Source organism: Panulirus ornatus, chromosome 9 (genome assembly GCF_036320965.1).
Source record: "Panulirus ornatus isolate Po-2019 chromosome 9, ASM3632096v1, whole genome shotgun sequence".
NCBI classification, from domain to species: Eukaryota; Metazoa; Arthropoda; class Malacostraca; order Decapoda; family Palinuridae; genus Panulirus; species Panulirus ornatus.
The window spans coordinates 38981259-38997285 of NC_092232.1; the positions used below are offsets into that span (position 1 = coordinate 38981259).

The 16027-nt window shown below is 40.7% G+C and overlaps 1 protein-coding gene across 3 annotated transcripts in view; it reads left to right on the forward strand.

Annotated features, from left to right (window-relative positions):
• lok (ovarian-specific serine/threonine-protein kinase loki) overlaps positions 1 to 16027 on the forward strand; it is a 225979-nt gene that overhangs the window by 157915 nt on the left and 52037 nt on the right. For all 3 annotated transcript variants that reach the window (XM_071665056.1, XM_071665057.1, XM_071665055.1), the window contains one exon: positions 232 to 345. In XM_071665056.1, coding sequence (XP_071521157.1) covers positions 232 to 345 — 114 coding nt within the window. The remainder of the gene's footprint in view (positions 1 to 231; positions 346 to 16027) is intronic.

Consider the following 16027-nt stretch of genomic DNA (forward strand, 5'->3'; position numbering starts at 1 on the left):
AACCCTCTGACATCACACACCACCTCGACCAAAACACCCTATATCTGCCACTCTATCATCAAACACATTCAAGAAACCTTCAAATTACTCACATCATCACAAATGTTGAAAATTTTTATGGTAATACTTTGTTATTCCTTGTAGGTGCCATTACCAGTTATATTGTGATGTTTTGTAAAGTTATTCCTCGCAGGTGCCATTACCAATTATAAATAGTTATATATCTGACAGGGTACATTAGAAAGATGTGCAGTCAAGATCATGAAGAAGAAGGGAAGTCAATTGTTACTCAATAACATAAAGCAGATCAACAACGAGATTAAACTTTTGCAGTCCGTCGATCACGTAAGTTTTTGTTTGTTGTTCTTGATCCTGTCTTTGAAAGAAGAGTCAGTAAATGTAGTAATCATTTCATCTAGAAATTTAATGTTAGCATGATTTTTTTCATAATTTTTCATAATGTTGAAATGGGGATTATGTGGTTGAAAAAAATAAATCATGAATATGTACATGTGTGTTGTGAACTGAAGATCAAGCCAATAGAAAAGAAAAGAAAGTAGAAATTCCTTACATGGCACAGAAGACAGATAAAAGGATAAGGTTCGGGGTTTGAATCCCAGTGTAGCAGATGTGTAGGTGAAATGCAGCTATTAATGATAAGGAATGTGGATTCACATGATTAAAATGTGAATATGATATGAATTTATAAGTGAATGGAAATAGTAGATGTTTGTAGATTGGTGAACTAAATATGTTAAATCTTTGTGAAACTTTCCCTAAAGATTGTGAATGGTTGTGATTTGGAATAAAGTGAAAGTTGTAATACTAGGTTTTCCAGAGGATTTAGATGGTTTTATTAGAAAAGCTGTGATGTATTTAATGAAAGATGAGTGATATAAAGCTGTTGTAATTTCAGGTATATTATTATTCTTTCTTTATTACTTGTAATCCATTTTCCATGCAGGCAAGGCAGTACTAGGAAGAGACAAAGAAATGTCCTCATTCTCTCTCATCATTTCTCTCGCTCTTGTGTTTAATATGCTGAAACCAGAGCCCACTATCCACAACTAAGCCCCTAAGATCTTCCCATGGTTTTCTCAGACCACATCATATATCCTAGTGCAGCTCATTGACAGTATGTCATTGCTCCAACTCACTCTGTCAACCAGTATGCCTCACACTGTCCTTCATATTTTGATCCCAAAGACTCAAAGCATCTTTCACTACAATTTTCCACCTCTTTCATTGTTACCAGCTTTTCCTTTGTCCCTCCATTTTTGACACATACCTTCTTAGTCATCCCCATCTCACTTATCCTTTTTGTATATCCAACCATTACAGCACACCCTCGTCAGCTTTCTTATACACACTCCTCTTACAGCCACACCTCTATTCAATCCTATTATTTTTTATTTAATCAACCCTCCTCATATTGTATATTTTCCTCAGACATTTTTAATCCAACACATTCAACATCTTCCATACTTTTTTTTATCTAGTGCCCATGTCTCACATCCATACAGCATTACTTGAACTGCTATACAGGTATCATTAGACTTAACCATCTTTGCCCTTACCAACAGTGACCTCTTTTTCCACATGCTCCTCAAAGCATCAATAACCCTAACTCCTTAAAAACCCTTTGGCTCATTTCTGCTTCCATATCTTTATTTGATGCTATGGCCACTCCCAGATATCAAAAAAATCTCACCTCCTCCTGGCTCTCACCATTTAAACTCACATTGCAGCTAAACTGTTTTTGACTTGAATCTGCCACCAGCACTGAGTCATCAATTAACAACTGATTTACCTCCCAGGAACTCCCACTCCCAACTGACTGCAGACCTGCTTCTCTGCTCCATCCATAAACAAATTAAACTGCCTTGTTGACATTGTATGCCCCTGCAACAGACATAGTGTCACCAGGAACCACTCACCCTTCTCTCTTTGTACTTCCGTGATAGAAACTTCACTGGTTGGTTTTAACAGTTTTCCTCCCACACTATGTCAGAATGTGTGTGAATGTAAAGTAGATTAGAATCAGGGAGAGATAGGTAGTGTTCGAGGAAAACCTGGATTTTTTTGCTCTGAGTAAAACAAAACTAAGGGGGGAGGGGAAAGGATGGAGTGTCATAGGGGTAAAAGGGGTTAGTGTGAGGAGGATTTAGGTTATGTGTGTAAGAGTCTAAGGAAGTGATTACTAGACTGATGTGAGTAAAAATATAGGTGGATTATGAGAGGTGGGCAATAATTATGCACCTGGAAGTGAGGGGAGGAAGGAAGAGTGGCAGTTGTTAATGGGCTGAATGAGTGTATCATCAATTTAATGTGAGATTGGATGTGGGTGATATGGATGCAAGAAAGGGTAATGTAGCAATTGACATTGTAATTGGGGGCATGGAGTACCCAGAGATATAAATGAAAATGGTAAAGGTTTGTGGAGTTGTGCTCAAAATGGACTGGAGATTGGTGATACATGGTTTGAAAAGAGGAACTTACATAAGAATAGATGGATGAGTAGGATAGATGGTAAATATGCATTATTGGATTATGTCCTAATTAGCAGGCATCCAAAAGAAAGACTCTTGGATGTGAGTATGCTGAAATAGGCAGTTGGTGGAATGTCTAATCACCACATTGTGGAGATGAGGGTGATGGCTCGTGTAGGCTTCTGGAAAAGAGGAAATGACATGAAGAGTTTGCATGAGTTTACATGAGAAAGACCAATAACAGGAAGCCTAATTGGCCTATAATTGGGATGTCTGGTTAAAAAAAAAAAAAAATGTTTAACTTGACAAGAAAATGTAATACTGCTCAGCAGTTTTTAAGCTACCTTTGACTCCCTACTGCTGCACATTAGCCTTCTACTGTCCATGTTACTTCTGTCATTTATACAGTTTATTTCTGGCATTTTTCTCAGAGTATACCTGAATTTGTAAAATATTTGCCTAAACAACTTTTGAAGGTATTTATAGTCTTAGCATTCATTATGTCTGATGGTAATTTATTCCAGTGCTCAACAGACCTATAGGAAAAGCTTTTTCCCACATCCGTACTACATCTTTTATCTTTGAGCTTTATTCCATTTGTCCTGGTAACCATATTTCTTGTATTTCAAAAAGATGTTCATGATTTACCTTAACGAACTTGTTCAGAATTTTAAACCCTTGGATTAAGTCGCCGTGAAGTCTACTTTTTTAAGGGAGAAGAGATCCAGTCATTTTAGCCTCTCTTCGTATGCCAGATTTATAAGGGATGGGATCAGTTTTGTTGCACATCTTTGTACTTACTCTAATTTTTGCATCTTTTTATAGTTTGGGGACCAAGCTGGACTGCATAATCAAGGTGTGGTTTTACTATAGAATCATAAAGTGTGAGAATTGTTTCTGGTGTCTTGTAATCTGTGATCCTGGCTATGAAACCTAACATTCGGTTGTCTTTTGTACTTGCTTCTTAACACTGTTTAATGTACTTCAGATTGTTGCTAATGACAGCTCCAAGGTCCTCTACTTCACCAAGTCCATGTGCTTTAAATTTATGTAAAAGTCTCTTTTGAGGTGCTTTATCGAAGGCATTTTGGAAAAATAAATATACTGCAATAGATGGTACTTTTTCTACCAATTCTGATGATAATACTAAAAAGTACCACTAAATTTATTGGGCAGGATCTTCTGTTGCAGAAACCATGTTGGTTGTCCATTATGATTTTGTGATATTCTTGAAACGGGGCAGTTTTATGTATTATTTTTTCCATCATTTTACCTAACACTGGTGTAAGGCTGATTGAGGTAGTTCAAGGCACACTGTTTATCTCTTTTTTTATTATTTTATTTATTTATTATACTTAATTGCTGTTTCCCACGTCAGCTAGGTAGCACCAGGAAACAGATGAAGAATGGCTCATCCACTCATATACACATATGTATACATAAACACCCATACATGCACATATACATTATTATACTTTGTCGCTGTCTCCTGCGTTTGCGAGGTAGCGCAAGGAAACAGACGAAAGAAATGGCCCAACCCCCCCCATACACATGTATATACATACGTCCACACACGCAAATATACATACCTACACAGCTTTCCATGGTTTACCCCAGACGCTTCACATGCCTTGATTCAATCCACTGACAGCACGTCAACCCCGGTATACCACATCGCTCCAATTCACTCTATTCCTTGCCCTCCTTTCACCCTCCTGCATGTTCAGGCCCCGATCACACAAAATCTTTTTCACTCCATCTTTCCACCTCCAATTTGGTCTCCCTCTTCTCCTCGTTCCCTCCACCTCCGACACATATATCCTCTTGGTCAATCTTTCCTCACTCATCCTCTCCATGTGCCCAAACCACTTCAAAACACCCTCTTCTGCTCTCTCAACCACGCTCTTTTTATTTCCACACATCTCTCTTATCCTTACGTTACTCACTCGATCAAACCACCTCACACCACACATTGTCCTCAAACATCTCATTTCCAGCACATCCATCCTCCTGCGCACAACTCTATCCATAGCCCACGCCTCGCAACCATACAACATTGTTGGAACCACTATTCCTTCAAACATACCCATTTTTGCTTTCCGAGATAATGTTCTCGACTTCCACACATTCTTCAAGGCCCCCAGAATTTTCGCCCCCTCCCCCACCCTATGATCCACTTCCGCTTCCATGGTTCCATCCGCTGCCAGATCCACTCCCAGATATCTAAAACACTTCACTTCCTCCAGTTTTTCTCCATTCAAACTCACCTCCCAATTGACTTGACCCTCAACCCTACTGTACCTAATAACCTTGCTCTTATTCACATTCACTCTTAACTTTCTTCTTCCACACACTTTACCAAACTCAGTCACCAGCTTCTGCAGTTTCTCACATGAATCAGCCACCAGCGCTGTATCATCAGCGAACAACAACTGACTCACTTCCCAAGGTCTCTCATCCCCAACAGACTTCATACTTGCCCCTCTTTCCAAAACTCTTGCATTTACCTCCCTAACAACCCCATCCATAAACAAATTAAACAACCATGGAGACATCACACACCCCTGCCGCAAACCTACATTCACTGAGAACCAATCACTTTCCTCTCTTCCTACACGTACACATGCCTTACATCCTCGATAAAAACTTTTCACTGCTTCTAACAACTTTCCTCCCACACCATATATTCTTAATACCTTCCACAGAGCATCTCTATCAACTCTATCATATGCCTTCTCCAGATCCATAAATGCTACATACAAATCCATATACATGCATATATATATATATCAACATATACATACATATACATATATACACATGTACATATTCATACTTGCTTGCCTTCATCCATTCCTATCGCTACCCCACCACACAGGAAATAGCATCCCCCACCCCCACCCCGCCCTCACCCTTCACTAAGGTAGCACCAGGAATACGGACAAAAAAAGGCCACATTCGTTCACACTCAATCTCTAGCTGTCATGTGTAATGCACCAAAACTACGGCTCCCTATCCACATCCAGGAGTAACATTTGCTAGTTTCCGGTCGTTTGGCACCTGACCATCCAATACTATTAGTTGAATCTTATTGTCATGGGGTGTACCATTGCTCCCTATCCACATCCAGGAGTAACATTTGCTAGTTTTCAGTCATTTGGCACCTGACCATCCAGTAGGATTAATTGAATATTGTTGTTATGGGGTGTATCAGCTGTCTCCTGACGTCTTGAAAATCTTGGAGCTAAGTTATTTGGGCCGTTGGATTTGTTAGGATTTAATTTGTGTAGGTATTTAAGTACTTCAGAGCTCTTTATTTCTCTAACCATCAACTCTTCTTCATCAAATCCTCAAAACATTTTCATTGGTTTTGTTTAATTGTGAATACAAAGTTAAAGGAATGTTTTACTATGGTAGCTATTTCTTTGTTGTCAGTAGTTAGTATGTGTTGTTCGTTTCATAATGGTCCAATTTCTTCTTTTAATGTCTTCCTTTGCATTATATATTTGAAGAATCCCTCAGGATTATTCTTAACTTTCAAGGAAATTATCTTTTCTTCCTTGCATTAACTCTGTCCTCTGACCTTACACTCTCTTTGGATTTTGATTAATTCCTAGTGATTTTCATTGTTTCCCATTTATTTGAATTTATTGTATGTTTTCTTTTCTTGGCAAATTAGTCCATCTGCTCTCCTATTCATCCATGCTATTTTGAAATAGTGCAAGTTCTCTTTTGTAATATGTGGGATATGTTTATTTTCAATCTTGAGTAGTGTATTTTTAGAATTATTCCACATTTTCTCTGCTGTGTGAACATCAAGAGGTTTTGTTCAGTTGGTACTGCAAATTTCATGTCCATTATTGTTATTATTCTTCTTATGTTTGATTGTCATTTCCTGTATCAGTGAGGTAGCACCAGGAAACAGATGAAGAAACACCCATCCACTCATATACACACATATATACATATGCACATACACTTATTTGAACATTCATATACATATACACATCATATACATACATATCCCTGGGGATAGGGGATAAAGAATACTTCCCATGTGTCGTAGGAGGAGACTAAAGGGGGCGGGAGTGGGGGGGCTGGAAACCCCCTCCTTTTATTCAAATTTCCAAAAGGGGGAAACGGAGGAGTCATGCAGGGATTGCTCGTCCTCCTCGAAGGCTGAGACTGGGGTGTCTGAATGTGCGTGGATGTAATCAAGATGAGAGAAAAGGAGAGAATGGTAGTATGTTTGGAGGAAAGGAACCTGGATGTTTTGGCTCTGAGTGAAATGAAGCTCATGGGTAAAGGGGAAGTGGTTTGGGAATGTCTTGGGAGTAAAGTCAGGGATTAGTGAGAGGACAAATGCAAAGGAAGGAGTAGCACACCTCCTAAAGCAGGAGTTATGGGGACGTGATAGAGTGTAAGAAAGTAAACTCTTGATTGATATGGGTAAAACTGAAAGTGGATTGGATAGATTATTGATGCCTATGCACCTGGGCATGAAAAGAACGATCATGAGAGGCAAGTGTTTTGGGAGCAGCTGAGTGAGTGTGTTAGTAGCTTTGATGCACAAGACCGGGTTATAGTGATTGGTGATTTGAATGCAAAGGTGAGTAATGTGGTAGTTGAGGGAATGATTGGTGTACATGGGGTGTTCAGTGTTGTAAATGGAAATGGTGAAGAGCTTGTAGATTTGTGCACTGAAAAAGGACTGGTGATTGGTTTAAAAACAGATATATACATAAGTATATGTCTGTAAGTTGGAGAGATGGCTAGAGGGCATTATTGGATTACGTCTTAATTGACAGGCCCATGAAAGAGAAACTTTTGAATGTTAATGTGCTGAGAGGGGCAGCTGGATGGAAGTCTGATCATTATCTTGTAGAGGCAAAGGTGAAGATTTGTAGAGGTTTTCAGAAAAGAGAGAATGTTGGGGTGAAGAGAGTGGTGAGAGTAAGTGAGCTTCGAAAGGAGACTTGTGTGAGGAAGAGATTGAGTGCAGAATGGAAAAAGGTGAGAGCAAATGACATAAAGGGAGTGGGGGAGGAATGGGATGTATTTAGGGAAGCAGTGATGGCTTGCACAAAAGATGCCTGTGGCATGAGAAAGGTGGGAGATGGGCAGATTAGAAAGGGTAGTGAGTGATGGGATGAAGTAAAATTGTAGTGAAAGAGAAAAGAGAGGCATTTGGACAATTTTTGCAGGGAAATAGTGCAAATGACTGGGAGATGTATAAAAGAAAGAGGCAAGAGGTCAAGAGAAAGGTGCAAGAGGTGAAAAAGAGGCCAAATGAAAGTTGGGGTGAGAAAGTATCGTTAAATTTTAGGGAGAGTAAAAAGATATTTTGGAAGGAGATAAATGAAATGCGTAAGACAAGAGAACAAATGGGAACATCGGTGGATGGGGCTAATGGTGAGATAATAACAAGTAGTCGGTGAAGTGAGAATGAGATGGAGTGAGTATTTTGAAGGTTTGTTGAATGTGTTTGATGATAGAGTGGCAGATATAGGGTGTTTTGGTCGAGGTGGTGTGCGAAGTGAGATGGTCTGGGAGAAAGGTTTGATAAACAGAGAAGAGGTAGTGAAAGCTTTGCGGAAGATGAAAGCCGGCAAGGTGGCAGGGTTTGGTTGGTATTTCTGTGGAATTTATTAAAGAAGGGAGTGACTGTGTTGTTGACTGGTTGGTGAGGATGTTCACTGTCTGTATGATTTGTGGTGAAGTGCCTGAGGATTGGCAGAATGCATTCATAGTGTCGTTGTACAAAAGCAAAGGGGATAAAGGTGAGTGCTCAAATTACAGAGGTATAAGTTTGTTGAGTATTCCTGGGAAATTATGTGTGAGGGTATTGATTGAGAAGGTGAAGGCATGTACAGAGCATCGGATTGGGGAAGAGCAGTGTGGTTTCAGAAGTGGTAGAGTATGTGTGGTTCAGGTGTTTGCTTTGAAGAATGTATGTGAGAAATACTTAGAAAAACAGATGGATTTGTATGTAGCATTTGTGGATCTAGAGGAGGTATATGATAGTTGATAGAGATGCTCTGTGGAAGGTATTAAGAGTATATGGTTGGCAGGTAAGTTGCTAAAAGCAGTGAAAAGTTTTTACCAAGGTTATAAGGCATATGTACGTGTAGGAAGAGAGGAAAGTGATTGGTTCCCAGTGAATATTGGTTTGTGGGAGAGGTGTGTGATGTCTCCATGGTTGTTTGATTTGTTTATGGATGGGGTTGTTAGGGAGGTGAATGCAAGAGTTTTGTAGAGAGGGGCAAATATGCAGTTTGTTATGGATGAGAGGGCTTGGGAAGTGAGTCAGTTGTTGTTCGCTGATGATACAGTGCTGGTGGCTGATTTGGGTTAGAAACTGCAGAAGCTGGTGACTGAGTTTGGTAAAGTGTGTGAAAGGAGAAAGTTGAGAGTAAATGCGAATAAGAGCAAGGTTATTAGGTTGAGTAAAGTTGAGGGACAAGTAAATTGGCAAGTAAGTTTGAATGGAGATAAACTGGAGGAAGTAAAGTGTTTTAGATATCTGGCTCTCTCATCCACAACGGACTGCAAACTTGCCCCTCTCTCCAAAACTCTTGCTTTCACCTCCCTAACCACCCCACCGATAAACAAATTAAACAACCATGAGGACATCATGCACCCCTGCCACATACCGATATTCACTGGGAACCAATCACTCTCCTCTCTTCCTTCTCGTACACTTGTCTTACGTCCTTGGTATTATGATTATTATGATTATTATTTGTTTCAGGTTTTTGAAATTGAAATAGAAAGAGGGAAGGGTTTCTAACCCCCCTTCCTGTCTCCACCCCTTATAGTCAACCTTCTGTGACTCAAAGGGAACATTTGGGAAGTTTTCTTTCTCCTTTATCCTCAGGGGGCATGCTGTCATAGGGCATATGATATATTCTGGGGAAACCATATAAAGGTCTGTTGTGCCTGGTTGTGGATAGTGGGCTATGATTTTGATGCATTATTCATGACAGCTAGAGAATGGATTTGAGCAAATGAAGCTGTTTCTGGTATTACATCAGTATAGTGGTAAGAGGAGAACAAGTTTGAAAAATTTATCATTTTTATTAAGTGGGAAGTGCTCATTGTCCTGAGGCTAAGCCTTTGGTGTCTAAATGTGCAAGGATAGAACTAGGATGAGATAGGAGAGGTGTATAGTATGTTCAGAAGGAGGAACCTAGGAGCTCTACCACTTACTGATGCTGAGCTTAAGTGGAAAGATGAAGAATGGTTTGGGAGTTTCCTAGGGGTAAAGTCTAAGATCACTAAGTACGACAGCAAGTTCAAAGTAGGGAATGGATGTTGATGAAGTTGTAGGAATGTGTTACACTGTGTAAGGAAATGAGATTCAGGTAACTGAGTGAAAATGAAAGAGTATTATGAGAGATGGGTGAGTTTTAGTGCATATACCTTGGTATGAAGAGGAGGGAAGAAGAGAGCCGAGTGTTTTGGAAGGAGCTGGGTGAGTATGTTAGTGATTTTAATGCTAGGGGTGGAGTATTAACAATAGGTGATTTGAATGCAAGAGTTGATGTGGCAGTTGTGGGTATAATTAGAGAGAGAGAGAGAGAGAGAGAGAGAGAGAGAGAGAGAGAGAGAGAGAGAGAGAGAGAGAGAGAGAGAGAGTACCCTCAGTATATAACAGTGAACATCTGGGAGCTGTGTGCTGAAAGAGGAGTGGTGGTTGGGAATACCTGGTTTAAAGAAAGGAAAGCATAAGTGAGTATGGTTAGTGGTGAGTGGATATGATTTTATTAAGTACTAACTGGTAGGTGTAGTAAGGAGAGACTCTTGGATTTATATGTGCTGAGAGGGGCAGCTGATAGGATGAGTACTCACTTCTTGGTGGAGGTAACTTTGAAAATTTGTAGAGGCTTCAGGAAAAGAGGAAATGAAATAGGTGGGAAGAAGGTGGTGAAAGTGAGTGAGCCTGGAAAAAGAGACTTATGTAAGGAGATACCATTAGTGAATGGATGAAGAATGGCAAATGTGAGAGTTAATAAAACCAGGGAAGTGCATGAAAAGTGTGACATGCAGAAATTGGGATTTTTTTTTTCTTTTTTTTTGCTTTGTCACTGTCTCCCGCGTTAGCGAGGTAGCGCAGGGAAACAGACGAAAGAATGGCCCAACCCTCCCATATACACATGTATATACATACACATCCACACATGCAAATATACATACCTATACATCTCAACATATACATATATATATACACACAGACATATACATATATACACATGTACATACTTCATACTATCTGCCTTTAATCATATTCATTCCCATCGCCACCCCGCCACACATGAAATAACAACTCCCTCCCCCGCACTAGAAAAAGACAACAAAGGCCACGTTCGTTCATACTCAGTCTCTATCTGCCATGTATAATACACCAAAACCACAGCTCCCTTTCCACATCCAGGCCCCACAGAACTTTCCATGGTTTACCCCAGACGCTTCACACGCCCTGGTTCAATCCACTGACAGCACATCGACCCCGGTATACCACATCGTTCCAATTCACTCTATTCCTTGCACGCCTTTCGCATTCCTGCATGTTCAGGCCCCGATCACTCAAAATCTTTTTCACTCCATCTTTCCACCTCCAATTTAGTCTCCCACTTCTCTTCGTTCCCTCCACCTCTGACACATATATCCTCATTGTCAATCTTTCCTCACTCATTCTCTCCATGTGACCAAACCATTTCAAAACACCCCTTCTGCTCTCTCAACCACTTTTTTTATTACCACACATCTCTCTTACCCTATTATTACTTACTCAATCAAACCACCACATATTATCCTCAGACATCTCATTTCCAGCAAATCCACCCTCCTTTGCACAACTCTATCTATAGCCCACACCTCACAGCCATATAACATTGTTGGATCCACTATTCCTTCAAACATACCCAATTTTGCTTAGTGAGATAATGTTCTCGCCTTCCACACATTCTTCAACGCTCCCAGAACTTTCACCCTCTCCCCCACCCTATGATTCACTTCTGCTTCCATGGTTCCATCCGCTGCCAAATCCACTCCCAGGCATCTAAAACACTTCACTTCCTCCAGTTTTTCTCCATTCAAACTTACCTCCCAGTTGACTTGTCCCTCAACCCTACTGTACCTAATAACCTTGCTCTTATTCACATTTACTCTTATCTTTCTTCTTTCACACACTTTACCAAACTCAGTCACCAGCTTCTGCAGTTTCTCACACAAATCAGCCACCAGCACTGTATCATCAGTGAACAACAACTGACTCACTTCCCAAGCTCTCTCATCCACAACAGACTGCATACTTGCCCCTCTTATCAAAACTCGTGCATTCACCTCCCTAACAACATCCATAAACAAATTAAACAGCCATGGAGATATCACACACCCCTGCCACAAACCAATATTCACTGAGAGTCAATCACTTTCCTCTCTTCCTACACGTACACATGCCTTACATCCTTGATAAAAACTTCACTGCTTCTAACAACTTGCCTCCCACACCATATATTCTTAATACGTTCCACAAAGCATCTCTATCAACTCTATCATATGCCTTCTCCAGATCCATAAATGCTACATACAAATCCATTTGCTTTTCTAAGTATTTCTCACATACATTCTTCAAAGCAAACACCTGATCCACACATCCTCTACCACTTCTGAAATCACACTGCTCTTCCCCATTCTGATACTCTGTACATGCCTTCATCCTTTCAATCAATACCCTCCCATATAAATTCCCAGGAATACTCAACAAACTTATATATACCTCTGTAATTAGCACTCACTTTTATCCTCTTTGCGTTTGTGCATTGGCACTATGCAAGCATTTCTCCAATCCTCAGGCACCTCACCATGAGTCATACATACATTGAATAACCTTACCACCTAGTCAACAATAGAATCACCCCCTTTTTTAATGAATTCCACTGCAATACCATCCAAACCCGCTGCCTTGCCAGCTTTTATCTTCCGCAAAGCTTTTACTACCTCTTCTCTGTTTACCAAATCATTCTCCCAACCCTCTCACTTTGCACACCACCTCGACCAAAACACCTTATATCTGTCACTCTATCATCAAACACATTCAACAAACCTTCAAAATACTCACTCCATCTCCTTCTCACATCACCACTACTTGTTATCACCTCCCCAGTAACCCCCTTCACTGAAGTTCCCATTTGTTCCCTTGTCTTACTCACTTTATTTACCTCCTTCCAAAACATCTTTTTATTCTCCCTAAAATTTAATGATACTCTCTCACCCCATCTCTCATTTGCCCTCTTTTTCACATCTTGCACCTCTCTCTTGACCTCCTGCCTCTTTCTTTTATGCATCTCCCAGTCATTTGCATTATTTCCCTGCAAAAATCATCCAAATGCCTCTCTACTCTCTTTCACTAATACTCTTACTTCTTCATCCCACCACTCACTACCCTTTCTAATCTGCCCACCTCCCACGCTTCTCATGCCACAAGCATCTTTTGCGCAACCCATCACTGCTTCCCTAAATAAATCCCATTCATCCCCCACTCCCCTTACATCCTTTATTTTCACCTTTTTCCATTCTATACTCAGTCTCTCCTGGTACTTCCTCACACAAGTCTCCTTCCCAAGCTCACTTACTCTCACCACTCTCTTCACCCCAACATTCTCTCTTCTTTTCTGAAAACCTCTACAAATCTTCACCTTGGCTTTCACCTCCACAAGATAATGATCAGACATCCCTCCAATTGCACCTCTCAGCACATTGACATCCAAAAGTCTGTCTTTCGCGTGCCTATCAATTAACACGTAATCCAATAACGCTCTCTGACCATCTCTCCTACTTACATACGTATACTTATGTATATCTCTCTTTTTAAACCAGGTTTTCCCAATCACCAGTCCTTTTTCAGCACATAATTCTACAAGCTCTTAACCATTTCCATTTACAACACTGAACACCCCATGTACACCAATTATTCGCTCAACTGCCACATTACTCACCTTTGCATTCAAATCACCCATCACTATGACCTGGTCTCGTGCATCAAAACTACTAACACACTCACTCAGGTGCTCCCAAAACACTTGCCTCTCATGATCTTTCTTCTCATGCCCAGGTGCATATGCACCAATAATCACCCATCTCTCTCCATCCACTTTCAGTTTTACCCATATCAATCTAGAGTTTACTTTCTTACACTCAATCACATACTCCCACCACTCCTGTTTCAGGAGTAGTGCTACTCCTTCCCTTGCTCTTGTCCTTTCACTAACCCCTGACGTTATTCCCTAGACATTCCCAAACCACTCTTCCCCTTTACCCTTGAGTTTCGTTTCACTCAGAGCCAAAACATCCAGGTTTCTTTCCTCAAACATACTACCTATCTCTCCCTTTTTCCCATCTTGGTTACATCCACACACGTTTAGACGCCCCACTCTGAGCCTTTGAGGAGGATGAGCACCCCCCGCGTGACTCCTTCTCCTGTTTCCCCTTTTAGAAAGTTAAAATACAAGGAGGGGAGGGTTTCTGGTCCCCCGCTCCCGTCCCCTTTAGTCGCCTTCTACGAAGCGTGAGGAATGCGTGGGAAGTATTCTTTCTCCCCTATCCCCATGGATATGGGCATGTAAGAAAGGGCATTGAGTCGTTGGATGTGGAAGTTTAGTTGCATGTAAAAGAGAAAAGAGAGGTATATGTGCATTACCTGTGGTTAAGGAATGTATGTGATTGGGAGATATACATGAGGAAGCATCAGGAGGTTGAGAGGAAGGTGGAGAGGCTGAAAAAGAAGGCAAATGAAAGCTGGGCTGAGAGAATTTTGACTAACCTCAAGGAGGTAAATAGCATAAGGAGAGCAAGAAAGCTGATAAGAGCATCAGTGTAGGAGGTAGAGGAGAAAGTGTTAATAGGGAAAGAAAAGGTAAAGAGGAGATAGAGTTAAGAGTTAGTATGTTGAAGGACTGTTGAATTTGTTAGATGATGTGATGGCAGATGTGAGATGTTTGTAAAATGGAGGTATACAGTGTGAGAAAGTCATGGCAAAAGGTGGAATGAGTCACAGAGGTCAAGAATCCAGGCTGTGGAAATGAGCTTTTTGAGAGGAGCTTGTGGTATGACTGGATGAAATGAAAGAAATGAGGGAATGTATGAGAGATTTGGTTTGGTAGGGAATGTAAAGGAAATGTATTATGGGATGAAACACAGTACTTTGAGCTGGTTTAGGCATTTAGACAGAATGCAGAACAGGAAGTGTACAAGGAGAGTGTATGATTGCAGGATTAAATGGGTTGGTGCAAGAGGAAGGTGGTGACCACCTGTGACTTGGAGAAATATAGTGGAAGGACACTGAAGGGAGAGAATGGTGGAAAAATTGCATGGAATGGTATATGAAAGGATAGCATGAAGAGACGTGGATAAGTGAAGACTCTTTTGCTATGGCCACCTGCTTAATGGGAGTTCCCAAAGGGAATAAGCATCAGAGATATAGATAGATAGAAATGATGAGGTGAAAAGAGAAAAGGTGATAAAAGTTTTTTGTAAGATGAAGTATGGCAAAGCAGCTGGAGTGGATGGGATTGCAGTTGAATTTCTCATGAAAGCTGGTAAGGCTGTTATGAATATCTTAGGAATTCATTGTATTTTTGGTTCATCTTGAGGTGCCCAAGAACTGGCAGAATATCTGTTGATAATGCTTTTACATAAAGACAAGAAGGTTAAAAGTGAATGTTCACATTACAAAGATGCAAGTTCGTTGAGTATACCACGTAAGTTGTATGTGAGACTGGAGAATGAAAGGGTAGTGGCATGCACAGAGCATCAGACTGGAAAGGAACCATGTGGCTTCGGACTGGTAAAGGATGTGGACCAAATGTTTCTTTTGAATGAAATGTTTGAGAAATACTTAAAAGAAGAGAGAAATATGGTTGTGGCACTTATGGATCTAGAGAAAGAGTATGATAGGGTTAATTGAGATGCTCTATGGAAGGTGATACAAAGGTGTGTTGTGGGAGGAAAGCTGCTAGAACCAGTAAGTTTTTATCAAGAGAGGAAAGCATGTATGTGGGCAGGAATAGAGGAAAGTGAGTGATTTAAGGTGAAGGTAGGCCTGTGTTAAGGAGATTTTCACTTTGGCCGTCTGTCTATTTATCTGTCTATGTATCTGATGCCTGTTTCCTCTGGGGACTCCCTCAGGGGAGTGGCCATAGCAAAAGAGTCTCCATAACTAGTGAACTCAAGTACTGCTTTTTAGCCTTTAGTACCTTACCCTTAATGGGCCACTGACAGAGGGCAGCTCCAGCACAGTGTTTCCAGAGGCTCTTACCTAAGTTTCCTATTAACTACTAACACTTAATGTGTATATCTAATGTTCCAACCTACTACTTCTACCAAATGCTCCCACCCGATCTTCCTACCTTGGCTGTTTAACCTGTTTATGGATGGGGTAGTCAAGGAGGTAAATGCAAAGGTTTTGGAGAAAGTGTTGGTTCTGCAATGTACTCGGGTGGGGATGGTGTGTGGGAGGTGATTTAGTTGCTGTTTGT